This window comes from Colletotrichum higginsianum, chromosome 2 (genome assembly GCF_001672515.1).
Source record: "Colletotrichum higginsianum IMI 349063 chromosome 2, whole genome shotgun sequence".
In the NCBI taxonomy this organism is placed as follows: Eukaryota; Fungi; Ascomycota; class Sordariomycetes; order Glomerellales; family Glomerellaceae; genus Colletotrichum; species Colletotrichum higginsianum.
Genome location: NC_030955.1, coordinates 1691675 through 1705372, shown reverse-complemented (window position 1 = coordinate 1705372; position 13698 = coordinate 1691675). Strand labels below are relative to the sequence as shown.

Below are 13698 nucleotides of genomic sequence, written 5' to 3'. Positions count from 1 at the left end.
AGTGAGCGAATGCGAATGGAAGTTGCAGACTGGGCCACAGACCTGCACCTGCCTGCTTTGCCGCTTTCTCAAATTCTCTCTTTCCCTCTTTCCCTCTTCCCTTCGAGAGGCTTTCCTCCCACACAGCCTCTTCCCATTGGCTCCCAGCTCGCTGTCGAAAGGACGGGGCGGGGGAGGCTTTTCCCGATCCACTCTTCCCATTTGCTGGCCCTCCACACCCGCCTCTTCACCGGTGCCATAGACCCGGACTTGACAACTGCTGCGAACATCCGCCAACGACCGTCTTCCGATGTGAAATGTGACAGACTAGGGAGACAACAAACAACCCGTCCGACCTCACAATTTCTCATCGCCATCCGGATCTGCATCACACACACACACACACACACACACACACACACACACACATACACACACATACACTTGCTGTCGCCCACGCAGATGCTGCATCAACCCTTGCCCCTTGCGCCCTCACCCTCGCTTTCGTGCTTCCTTGTCCTCATCCACGCTCACACTCATAATCCATCGCATCGAGGCCCAGCTCTGCACCTGCGCACGTCGCCGACCTTTGGACTTCTGCCTACATGCATTATGCTGCTGTATACTTGGCGGATGGACGAATGTTGTGTCCGAAGAGATGCAGTCGCTAAACAATCGCCTGATTGCGCTCGCACTGCTTCCATCCTCCCGGCGCCTACTGGTCAATCGAGGCCTTGCTCTAGTCCACGCACAGAACGTCAACTGTTCAGTGCCGTTTCGAATTCTGGCCAGGCTCGTTGCTGTGCACGTCGAATCTATCTCGCTGGGGCACCGAAGCAAGCTAGAAGAACTTTCTCCTGCTGCTGCTGTGGGAGCCTACCGCCCGGTCATCTATCTGTACCGTATCACAAGATCGGACGCCACTGACTGCGCGTTGACACAAACAAGGTCCGATATTGCCTAGCATCGGGGTCTGAGGCCCCCTACCCCCGATGGGAAAGCTGAATCCGTCGTCGGCTGCGCTACCATGTCGCATGCCCAGTCCTCCTTCTCAGGGGAACTGCAATTTGTCCGCCAAAATAGCTTTTCTTCATCCCTGGGCACTGAACTGAATCTTGATGTTCCTGTCATCTGCCCTGGCCGCGTTCCTGGGGAGATTTCGGCCCATCGCCCAAAGCGTCGGCTACCCAACGATCCCAGCATCACTAATCATCAATCAATCAATCAATCACATCCTATCACGGTGCTTTCCCGTTGCCCTGTGCGCCAGAGCACATGTCCGCCTGCAGACTGGACAGGACGATCTTCCCAATGGCCGTGTTGCGCCGCTGCTGACACTTTTGTGTCTGCTTGCCTCGGCCAGCACGGCCTCTCACTGGCTGTCGCCGTCTATGATGAGCAAACTGCACAATGAGGTGCTTCTGTTTCCTTGGAGGACGTCCGAACCGTATACTCCACAGCTCGCTCGCCTCGCCGACGCATCCAGATGCAATTTGAACCGCTCGGCATTGCAGGCGCCAGCAGCATGCGCGATCATGACTGGCTGCCGTTCGCAAATCGATCTTGCTTCCTGTCTGCACATCGTCCCGCGCCCCGAGGTCACCACAGGGTCTTTGTTATCGCCCTATTATTTGCCCCAGTCAACGGCGCTCATAATCACACCGCGGGCAGCGACCGAGCCATGCCCACACCATGGCCATCCGTGGGTCGAATGGGACTTTCGGGCTGCTGTGGAGGCTGCCTTGTCATACCCACACGGTCCAGGTCCGGTCTGACCTCCGCCATCGACAGGGTCCGGCTTAAGGGTATTACTGTCATTGAACGATACAACCCTAAAAATACCTTGTAACACAGGAAAGGGCGTCTCCGAATTGCTTCTGAAGACGTTTATGCAATCTGGCGCCCTTTAATCCTAGAAAGGGCTGCTTCAAGGGCTTCGGGTTACTGTCAGGCAGCTAGAATCCGAAGAACCTTAAACACGACAGCCCCCGGTCAGATGCCTGGTCAGGTCACCATGTCCAAGTGACCGAAATAGACGATTCACCTAACAGTTAGTTCGGTCGAACAGACAGAACACAAACATCGCGTGGTCAGAGTCTGTTCGCCTCAACGCCTCATGTTTCAGAAGACTTGATCGCCTTGCTGCAGCCTCCCTTCATTTGTTTGCATTGCAGTCCAGATGCTGTGGTGTGCTGTGTGCCATGCCGGCGAGCGGCGCGGCCATCCATTGTACTCACATCAATACGATCATCGTTCATCGTTCCACGTCAACAGTACGCAATGTCGAGTCGTATCAGCCTGTTGGGCGGCATGTCCGGTCTACATCACAAGAAGATCACGAAAAGGATCGCCGAGGTGGAGATCGGACTCCAGGTTTATCGCGTACCAACACATGGGCATCGTACGTTTGACAGCTCCACGATGTATGGGAAAAAGAAACGAGACTTGCTTTCTCGACGAAAAGCCAGGCTTGTCCGGCCTGCCAGATCGCTGGATTGATCCACTCGACCGCATGAGCAAGGATCATATTCGCAAAAATGACCAAACTAAGCAAAGATAACCCGTCGTGAGGGTTTCCGTCTAAATGGGTCCCCTGGTCGTGACCAGGGGAACGACAAGGGAATGACATTCCGTTAATGAGACGGCAGAGCCCGCCAACAGGGGCCCTGTCAAACACTCCTTGGTCCTGTATCCGTCCCACAGAGCCCCAATAATCTCTTCCTGCCCCACGTTTCGATTCGACTCTGATCCGGCTCTGCGTCACTACCGAAGCATACCGAAGGGCATCGGGTTAGGGGACAAATGCTCGAACATGGGCTCAGTTATCATTTGAAATGATTGGAAAAGGTGGCCGTTCATACGAACCTGTGCAACGTAACTACAGGCGAAGCTCAAGGGCAGGGGAGAGGGCAGCGGAAGCTCCAGCGGGAGAAATTCTGCCACCCTTGGCCCTGTCAAACCCCAGGGTGTTCAAACGAGTGGGCTGCCCTGCCGTGGGCGAGGCTATCGATTCCGGGGATTTGGTCATTTGTAGCCCCGGCGCCGTATCCAGTACACCTTGCCGTGGGGAGGTCGGCCACCGTTCAACGTTCCCGATCCAGGAATCGCGGCAGAATCAATGGTTGGTTTGTAGGGTTCAGACCTTGCGAATAACAACCCTACATCCAACCTACCAACACATCGCCCGTCAAAATGCAGGTGAGCCGCACCGCCTTGGGGCCTTCCACTACCTCAAGTCATGATCCTGGTGGCCCTCTCATTCATTCATATTGAGCGGCCATACTCTTCTTGGGTCACTCTGGTGATTCTGGTCCCTTGCTTTCACTACACGCATCGGCAAAGGAGGTGTTAGTGCCTAGTGCTTACGATAAAAGAGATACTGCCTTCCGCCAACTTCCCCCAGCCTGGCGTTGCAACTCATCAGACGGATCTTTACATCAGCGACCACTCGAATGGACGGGTGACATACATCACAAGCATGCCGTCGTACTACGGAGACTCGTGTCGTGTGCGGTCGTCTAGCAGCAGATCGCATACATAACATAGAGTCTGTACTAGCCGTCGGTGTTCCCAAGGCCTAACAGTCCGCATAGCTCTGTGGGCAAAACTGCGGAACATGGCGGAGCTACCCGTGCCTATCCATTCGCATTGCCAGGTCTTCCTGGTGTTAAATAAGCTATGCCAGTGGCCATCAAACCGACCCCAACTACATGACATTTGGAATATGCTGGTTGCCGTCTATCTCCTTACCACATAACCGGGTTGAGTGAGGGCTGGCGGTTCTAAGCAACAGCTAGACAGTTTTGAATTCTAGCCGACTTGCCATCTCGCGAGCATGGCTTCTCCCGTGGCACCACTAGGTGGATCTCGAGCAACCCCAAGGAGTCGGTGACCAAGAGCGATTTGTTGCTTTTCGCAAGTTACCTCGGAGTTTGGTGCAGCCAGACGTACCGAGACCTGGCATGGTCCACAGCAGACACAGGCAAGCTTGCTTTGCGGTTGGGTGCGGACCTTGCCCCGATGCCCCGCAGGGTTTATACATGACATCGACAGACATGGCCAGACTGTCGTCCCCCTTCTTCGCGCGATCCCAAGGTTCTAGTCGACTGCCCTCTGACGACTCCTGCTTCTCTCCAGCGTTGAAGCACACCGCCCCACCCTGGGAAGGAGTACTCGCAACTCCAACCTCACACCTATTGAAAAGGGTACTTTCTGCTTTCAATATCAATGAAAACTGACGCCCACACGAAACACTCTTGTGAACATTGACTGCAGGACCGCCCAGCCTTTGAGTTTTCATGTTGGACACGGAGCGGTGCCAAAGCACCGTACATCGGGGAATCGCCGTACGGCAGGCCATTGACAGGAGCCTTCGACGATGCGTGGGATGTCGTACGAGCTGCAATCTTCCAAATGAGGCCTGTTCCGGGTTGGACGCCCTACATGCAATGAAGACAAACCATGTTGTCCAACAATTCCATTGGGCTGGAATCCAGTGGACACTTTACGACGGCTGCCATGGCTTGTACACCGCGAGCGAAGGCCGTGACGGTGTTCTCCCCTCTCTGCAACGTCCAGATCGGATCTTTGGGTGGGCGGTAGTGACCCTGGTCACGGCCCCGTGTATCGCGTTGCGCAAGCTGCTCCTTATTGAGTAACACAGCCGCTTGGGGCGGCCGTGCTGAAAACAACATGTACCGTCGGCCTTGCTCTACTATGTCCTGGAAGTGACACGGACATATCAAATGGCTATGCAGAGGCCCACCAAACGGCAGTTACACGTACGTCTAGGCGTGCACTCGCTCGTGTGGGTAGTCAGTTGAGTGCGGCAACATCGCGCTGTCGGCAACGTCAGTTGATGCAGGCGCTTCCTGCTCCGCATGTCAAGCGTCAACTTTCAGGGTAGCAACAACGGTCAGCTTTAGCGTCACAAGGACGGACGTACTTACACAAGAGTATGGGACGGTGGCATCGAGCCAGCCAGGATGTGACTTGGGACATGGCTCACCCACCAAGAAATTCAAGGAGCGGTAGCAGGCGTTGTGGACTGTTTGCGGCTCCTATTTCGTCTCGACACGAGAGGCATTTCCGAGCTTTCAGGGTCACCTGGGTGTTACTTCGGCGGCTCCAACGGAACAGGTGTCTTGAAGTCGGTCAGTTGGGTAATTTTCCTATTTCACAAGTTTTTTCCTCCTTTCTCCAGGACTGCCGACAGTGCGTGCATATGCACATGGCACACAGGCACCAAATGAATTCAGACCCTAGGTTAAGATGCCGACGGGCGTTGCAAACCGAAGGGGATCGCGGCTAGACTATTGGAAAGCGGTAGATATTAAAATCTCCACCAGGGGCGTATGGAAGGGCGGATTGACGAGATATCTGGCCTCATTATGAAGTCATTTCCTCTCGGGCACGGGGTTATCTCGTTCATTGCCAGACGCAGGCGAGAGGCTTCAAGGGTGTCACGGTGTGGAGGAACCATATTGACTCGACGACTCTCAGTCAGTTCGTTCTTCCCCACCGGCACGAAAATTGCTAAGGGGATCGTCTGTCAAGTTTGACAGCCACCAAGGGACCACCAGATCCAACGCTGATGGATCGGACCACGACGATTGGGGTGGGGTGGCAAGGCAAAGTGGCTACTCGTAGGAGGTTTGGCTTCTGCCGACACCACCAAGCCCCCCTTGCCCCCCGTCGAATTCAAGGATCGGCCAGCAACTCTCACAAGGCCGGACGCAAGACTGGCGTGACGGGCAGGGATGGACTGGGCTCGCACAATTGGCTTCCCGGCCCCTGAGGCCGAGCCGAAGTACGAAGGCCTGTCAGCAGCAGCAGCAGCACCATCCATCCGGGATCCCCTCGTCAATGACTTGACGGCTAGCAAGTAAACCTCCTCTCTCGCGGATGCCGGGAGTCGTGCACAAATTGGCAGTGGTTCAGCGTTGCTTCCGGACATCTGAAACGGAACAGGTATAGATACGTCCGACCGGTGCACAATACCATTGTATGGATGGTTGTTCTCCACCTTTGTCTGCCTTGATCTGAAGGGCTAGCCGATTGACGAAGAGAGGGAGGAGGAGGAGGAGGATAACGACGACGCCGGGAACCCTCGGGACTCGGAGGGGAGGGAACAGGACCATTCGCAGTGGTGTATTCGTATAGTAAGACGATGCTCATCAAATAATCCCTGCCGAGTCCCGACGACTCCTAGACCCTACCTACGCTCCACGCATGCACACGAATACCCACTACGAATACATGTACAAAGTATGGATACAACACCAGTAATTAATCAGTGTAGGTTCTCGTCATCATTCAAACCCCTTGTACTCACTGCTGGAGCCGCCCACCCAGCCTTAACATGGTCCAAGCGTCCTGTCAAATCGTAACTAAAAACCCTCATTTGGATTGGGAGCTCTCCAGACTCCTCTTCCCACCCCCGGCAAGTCAGGGGGGAAAGACCCCCAGTACCTGTCATGATTGCTGGCGAGCGAATCGCAAGTCGAGCTGTTCTTTCACGGAAACTGTATACATTGTAGATATGGATACTCCGTACAGAGCAGTGTACGAAGTATTCGTAGGTCGGACCAAGACGACACCACGCCGCCACGACCTTTCGACGACACAGCCTTTTGGAACACGTACCGGAAGAAGACAAAACAAACCTATTTGGGTGAGAGATTAGATCGGGCAAGGCGTTCGTTGCGGGCAACGTACGCCTTTGGCTTTTCTACGGATACCACCACATGGGGGGTTTCCCTCTCCTTTTCCCCCCTGCTTCTTCAAAGTCGTCTGACGGGCTGGCAATGTTGTGGTTTCTTCTCTCCCATCGAGCTGCTCGTCTTCCGATCTGTCGCTGTTTCATTCCCCTTTGCATTCACCTTACGCATGTTTATGTCGTGCATACCCATGACCCGCTGTCAAACCACTGTCTGTCGATACTCGGGTACTTTCGCGGGGCTCTCACCCTCCCCCTCCTCCGTCGTCAGCAGGGATCGAGTCTTTTGTTTCTTTTTCCCTCTTCAAAAATGGGATAGTTTGGTAACCTACATGTTCAGGATCTCGCCTGCTTGTCCGGGCCCCATCACCCATCACCCACCACCCACCAGACTACCACCATCCCATTCAGAATTTGGCATCCAGGGGGGTGAGGAGGTGGGGAGGGGAGGGCCCCGACATTGTCACATCTGCCAGCCAGTCGCATCTCATCGGTTCTCTTTTGACAGCAGCCGTTGGATGACACGCACTGCGCCACCCTCCGAACCAGTCGTGAGAAAAAGGAAACATCAGTCTCTGTTTGCTGTTCTGGATGACAGTTGCGAGGTCTTTTTTTTATTTTTTAATTTAAATTCATTAGGTGAAGCTTGTCACAGAACGGATCAGCCAAGAAGCCGGTTTTCTGCTTGAATAACACCCCCCCCCCCAGTAGACTGTATTGTGTCAACTCTGGACGTTTTTGACACCCAGCCAGAGTAATTTGTCATTCTTTGTTCGGTCCTAAGGCCATCGTTCTTCGTCTTACCGCGCCTCGGATTGGTCCGTCGAGGCTTTCCCTTGACAAGGCCCGACGAGAACTTAGGAAGGGCACCAGATACACGGGCGCTGATCCTGCGACCCAGCGGGCCCCCAGACGTTCGTCTTTGCCATGCGCTGCTACCCGCGAAACGGCGCTAGGAAGTATCCTGCACTGCTTTCACTATGCGGTGTATGCCATATGGATGGGGTCCAAACAGACGGCCATACTACTCCTCGTCGGTACACACTATAACACATGTTTGCTGCAACATGGACCAGGCACCACCACCGTGTCCGCCCTCCCTCGCCGGACTGTTGTGTGTGCTGCTCGGCCGATTGTGGGACTGATGTGGTCGTGGCTGCTTCCGCTCTCCGTCGAGATGGATGAAATCAAACCTACGTGTGTGCCCCTTCGGATCAGTCACACCCAGAACCTCAAACAGCTGTGAATGACGACGGGTAAAACAACAACAGAAACAACCACAACAGTCCGAAAATTGTTCTTGTTCTTCGTTCACCGTACCTCACTCGTTCAGCTCATATTGAACCAAGACGAGCGAGGCCCACGTCACAACCCTAGTGCAGAAAGAAAGGGGGAAATAGCAAGTATCGGCAGTACGGAAGAAACACCCATCACTCACGGTCCACGAATCTGATGAGCGGCCATCTTGACTGCCGCAACCCAGGAAACCCCTCGACAAGTGCAAGATACGATTCGCCCGCCCTTTGACAAATCATAGAGAGAACAAAGTATGGATATGCCGGATTCAAGCACGAGAGGATGTGCCTGTCTGTGTTTGCGTCTGTCCGTCCGTCTGCGGGCCTTCTTCACTACAACGTGTACCCCCCCCTCTCTCTCTCTCTCTCATTTTCTTGTCGTCAACATGCTGAGCGTGTGCCTCTCAGGAACAAAGCATAACGCTGATCGGGATGGATGACGCGATACCCGAGCTTCCGGGTTCATGGGGCGGAGATGGAGAAAGTTGCAGATGGGGACAGGAAATAGGACGGGGGGAAGCATGCGAAAATCCAAAACGTCAAAAAAAGATATTTGTATTCTCCTTGACATGCCTCGCTCGAGACGAACGGACTACCTGCTGCCTGGCGAGTCCCTGCTCCCACGGGATTTGACGGGTTTGATGGGATGCGCCCTGATAAGCGATCCTCCCGCCCTTTCAACAGAAACATCTGAAAAGACATCAAGAGGTAGATTTGGAGGGATTACCCTCTCTCCTCCATTAACCTTCTCCGCCCCATCACCATTTTGACTCTAGCCCATCCATGCAACAGCCCCCTGGGATGTGAGTGTCCTTGGATCCCCCCCCCCCCCCCCCCAGTCACCCCTTAGGCAAAGGACAAGCAAGAGCGTTGTTCTCACCTATATCTCTAAACAAATATGCAAGTCTTCTCTCCACGACACACCCGGTAAAGAGCAGATAAGATAGGGGTATGTACGGAAAGACGCGACTACTGGACGGGCGGGCGGGATCGAGCCTTTGGATGGGGAAGTGGGCGAGGGCGAAAGGGAAATATGGGAACGTGAAAGAGACAGAGAAAGTACAGCAGATGCCATGCCTGTATACCATGCGCGATATCCTTTCCCGATTTGGTCGGTGTTTGACAAGAAACAGTATGGCGCGGGCACGCTTCCGTTCTCCGAACATCACCGATGTTTACCACCACCACCCTCCCCTTCCAGTAACCTTTGGTTTGAATCGCCGTGTCATTCAAAACTCGGACAGGAACGCTGAACCTACATCGTACATACACGACCAGATCAGGTCAAACCGAAAGTATGCCGGTGTTTGTGAAATGCTGCCCCTGATCCCAAAACATCAAGTGAAGAAGAATGTGGTGCTGGGAAGTCGGTCGTGATTGCGTTTGCCCTCTTCCCACCCCACCCCACCCCCCCTTCACCGATGGGACGTCTTGACAAGAGAGACAACCAAGTCAGAACACCAAGAACAACGAGGCACCATCGAGACGAACGCCAAGGCCATCACATCACCTTCAGGCAAGCTCCATGTTGCTCATTGGATCAGGCACCACCACATCACAGGTAACTCTCCTTCAAATTTATGCTCGTCGCAGAACCTTGCTGAGGAAACCGCTCCGGCCCCTTTTGGGCGTTTCATCCCCGGACGGACCACCACCGACAGTGACAACGTCCGTCGTCCCGTCTTTTTCTCCGAGTCCGCCGTGGTGACCCTGGCGGTGGTGATGGCCCTGGCCCGGGACCGGGGGGGAGGATGACGGGGAGGAGGGCATGGAAGGGTGATCGCCCGCCTGCTGCGCATCCCTCCTGCTGATCTTGACATACGAGTCGTCCGAAGGCGTCGAGACGGCCGCGCTCGAGTCGAAGTAGGCGGCGTGGCAGCACTCGGCGGCAAGTTTCGACAATCCTGCTGTGGGAGTGTTGGTGGTGGTGGTGGTGTTTGTGTTTGTCTTGTCAGGGGAGGCGGTGGTAGAAGCAGCAACAGATGCGTCGGATGGTCTCCCTTGTCGGATGTGAGAGAGGCCTCTGTCGAGATAGTCAACAAGCGGCGCCTTTGTGTCAAGACCAAAGGTTATGGTGCTGTCCTTGTCGCCACCTCCGCCTCTGTCTCCGCCATCCCCACGTCCAGCAAAGTTTCCCGTCGGTGAGCCGTCCAATCTCGCTGCTTTCGTTTGTCCTGACGTTGCTTCTTCTGGTGCCGCTGTTGCTGTCTCGCCTCCGGCGACAGGGGCGACGTGTGACATACCGGGAGCGGCCCTACGGCTGCTGCTGCTGCCGCCCTGGACTTCCATGGCTTTGCGGTAAAGGTCTGGGACGCGACACCGGAATTCGGCTTCAAGGTCTCGTTCATGCTGATTCATGGCTACCCCGCGGTCCGAGCTGGTCGACGGTTTGGGGCTCGATGACGAGTTAACTCTACTCTCGCTGTCGATCTGATTCAACAGCTCTTGGTACTGGGCTCCTCTCGCCGCGTCACCATCCTCCGAAGCCGTCCATGTCTGGTTGCTGTCTCGTAGGAGGGTTTCAGCGTGTGTCCTAGCCTCGTCTGCTACCTTGGACCCAGCGATGGATTCACTGTAGGACACACTGAACTCCTTGTAGTGGCCCTTCAGGACGAAGCAACGGCCGGTCCAGCCCCAGCTCTTGAATTTGCTGTATAGCACGTCGGCCACTGGGCATTCCCATGGGAAGTCCGCAGCCCGTGCATAGAACACCATGCATGCTGTCGACTGCCATTCACCAAACTTTTGCCTGCTTTCGTGATCCGAGAAGGCGCGCTCGATCATGTCAAATGAGGTTTCTTGGACGAAGCTCAGGGGGGCACGGAAATTGATGGCGCCTCTTATGTGAGATTTTTCGTAGTCACTTGGCGCTCTGAGGTCAATCAATAGTGTCCTGTTGGGAGGCAGGACCTCAATGATTCTGTTTAGATGATGCGGCAGTAACATCTGGACCCCTCGTGCTATTCCTGGTGCTGGGTCGTTCACCCTGAGCTTCTGGAATTGCTGTGAGACAATGTCCCTTTGTCGCCGATGATGAAACCAGGCCTGTGAGGGTCAGCGACACCTTCTCCCAACCTGAATCTTCACACCACTTACGTCAACATGCCGTATTTCTATACCCAAATTCGAGGCAACAAAGTTCTTCTGGTCGTCGTTGGGAAGAGACTCCTGCCGGTAGTACTGTTGGAGTAGTGTCTCGACATGCTGCGAGAATCTGGGTGGCTCGGGTATGTCATGGAAGATAGTCCTACGGGCACTCCTCTGCTGAATGGGTATCATCGTCCTTGAGATCGACGCCTCAGATGGGGCTTGAGAGGATGAAGCAATTTGGCGCTGGAGTGTTTCCAGCGAAACTAGAGAATTCGCAGAGTGCATCGACTCGGAGCTGTCGCCAAACGGCGATGAGGATGGCGACGCTAGAGGTGACTGCGGAACGGTGACCTGTCCATTTGTATGCCTCCTTGAGACTGGGTTGTCTCCTAGAGAGGACGATTGTGGGCCCGCTACTTGCTGGCCAATGATACTACCCGTCTCCGTTGGGGAATAGGTGTACGTGGTGTCGGAAAAGAACGTATTCATCGATACAGAGTCGGGCTGTGTGCTGTCGGGTACGGCACGGGAGCCTCTGATTGTTGAAAGTTCAATTTTGGTCGCTTCTTTCTGTGTCTTGTGGGCCATAAGGTTGTTCGACCTGATGAAGGCTACAAAAGAGGTGGCATGATCCTCAGGGAGGAGGTCCCATACCATCACCGGCATGGAAACCAGGAGAAGTGTAGAGTGACTTTTGAACACGCCCTGAACCTTGACATATTTGGCCAAGGCTGGGAAATTCGATAGCCACTGTTCCCATGCGTTAAGATCCAGCTGCTGATCATCCTCTAGCGCAAGCGAGATCATGACGTGAGGCGTATCTTCGTTCGGCTCGCTAGATATGGAGGCACCGGGCCCTCGCCCGCCGGTCACCCCCTCGGGCGCTTCACTCCCGTCTGCGGACACCGGGTTTTCCTGCGGAGGCGAGGGCGGCCGTTTCTCAGCAGGTAGGACTCGGGACAACTCGATGCTCGGCGCCTTGTGGTTAGACGTCATCATGAAATGAACAGGAGTTGACCTGGCCTCGAAGAGCTTGCCGTTGATGGTGACGGGACGTGGGTGCTTCAAGCGGGCAAGGACTTCGGCGTGCAGCATCGCCGCGGAAAAGGCGCGGAGGCGCCATTCCTGCATCACTTCGATCAGGGCGTTGGTGAACGAATAGCGACCCGGATCTGGGGCGATGGCATCCCAGCTTGAGGCGGAGATGGTCTCTGTGATGCTGTTGCCGTTGGGGAACGTTGCGCTTGCGGCGCCGGCGCAGCAGTCGAGGAGGATGAGAACGTCGGACGCCGAACGTTCCAGCAGTGTCTGGATCGCAGACCACTGGAGCCAAGGTGAGTCGGGATGCCGTGTTCTAAAGTAGTATCAGAACGAATGTACCACACTACGAGACAGTCGCGACTACTCACGCGCACCAAGTGCTCTGCCTGGACTCGTCTATCCTGGCATGTCCGCCGTAGTAGACTAGAAAGAGAGTGTCTTGGGCCTCATGGTCCTTGATTAACCTACCCACTTGCATCATGAGCTCCAAGTGTGAGTTCTCTGACGGAATAGGGAAGATTTCCGTGTCAAAGGCATAATCCTCGCGAAGACAACGCTCCAGGTCCTCTAGCTCGGGCAGCACAAAGAGGTCGTCGCAACCCCAATGGAGCAGCAAGGCCTGGACCTTCTTATATCGCTGTGAAGATCTCCCGCGATTGGGAAATGCCCGGTTTGCGGACTGTGATTCCGTTAGCGAGCGGCTGAGGCGGGGTTGGCCGATGGTCCGGCACGACGCACATCTTCCAGAGTCTGCGCGAAGCTGTTGAGATGCTTCACATGATAGCTCACGCGGCTGATATCGTGGGTGGCGGTTCGCGGCACATCGCCGGAGCTGGACCCGTACTGGACATGACCAGCTTGTGAGTTTACTTGTACTCTTCTCGACTGGTGTGTCGAGACCCTGGCACCTACAGTCGAGTCTGCGCTGCTCACGCTGTTCCCATCGGCGGGTCGTCGCGACCGGATGGTCACGTACGGCTGATGGTCGCCCATGTTGTCTGCGGATGTCCCTTGCTTCGCTGATCCTTCCTTCAGAAACTGCAAAGCTCGTCGGTTGTATCCACTGGGACAATTGGGATATCGTAAGGGCCTGGCGAAGTATGCGGGCGCGGGATAGCGTTGCTACGGAGTGTTGACGGAGTGCATGTCGCGGTGAGAGGACGAAACTAGGCGGGATGTAGAAGCCAGAAAGACTGCAGTCTCGGGGACGGCGTCTGATGCATCGTTGGACGATTTGAACGGGGAGTCTCTCGACCTGAGAGAAAGGGAGAGGAAATCGAGGGAAGACGTCGGCAGTGTTCCGTCGGTCTCGGTGGACGGAGGGCGGGTGCGGCATCTCACCCATGATCCATCCCACTTTCGCGCCCACGTCGGTAGCTAAAGCGGTTTAGCGTTGTCGAGGCGCCGGTGACCTAATGAGGTCAAGACGGCGGGATAGGCTTGTGGACCGTGTGAGCTGGCGTCTCTAGTGGGCACGTGCTTTCTTGTTTGTTGTGGCGGATGCTTATCTAAGATAGGCCGGTGTGGCTCAAGCTTTGGAGAGCGGGTCGCTGGTTGATGAGATCCTTGAGGTCC

At 55.1% G+C, this 13698-nt stretch overlaps 1 protein-coding gene across 1 annotated transcript; it reads right to left on the bottom strand.

The window, feature by feature from the left end:
- Positions 1–9570: 9570 nt before the first annotated feature.
- Positions 9571–13116, bottom strand: CH63R_02280 (Tyrosine-protein phosphatase non-receptor type 6; the record flags this gene model as incomplete). The annotated part of the gene is made up of 4 exons (XM_018297255.1): positions 9571–11037; positions 11089–12436; positions 12492–12802; positions 12862–13116. 4 exons carry the CDS (start codon positions 13114–13116, stop codon positions 9571–9573), a joined length of 3381 nt encoding a protein of 1126 aa, XP_018162071.1.
- Positions 13117–13698: the final 582 nt, after the last annotated feature.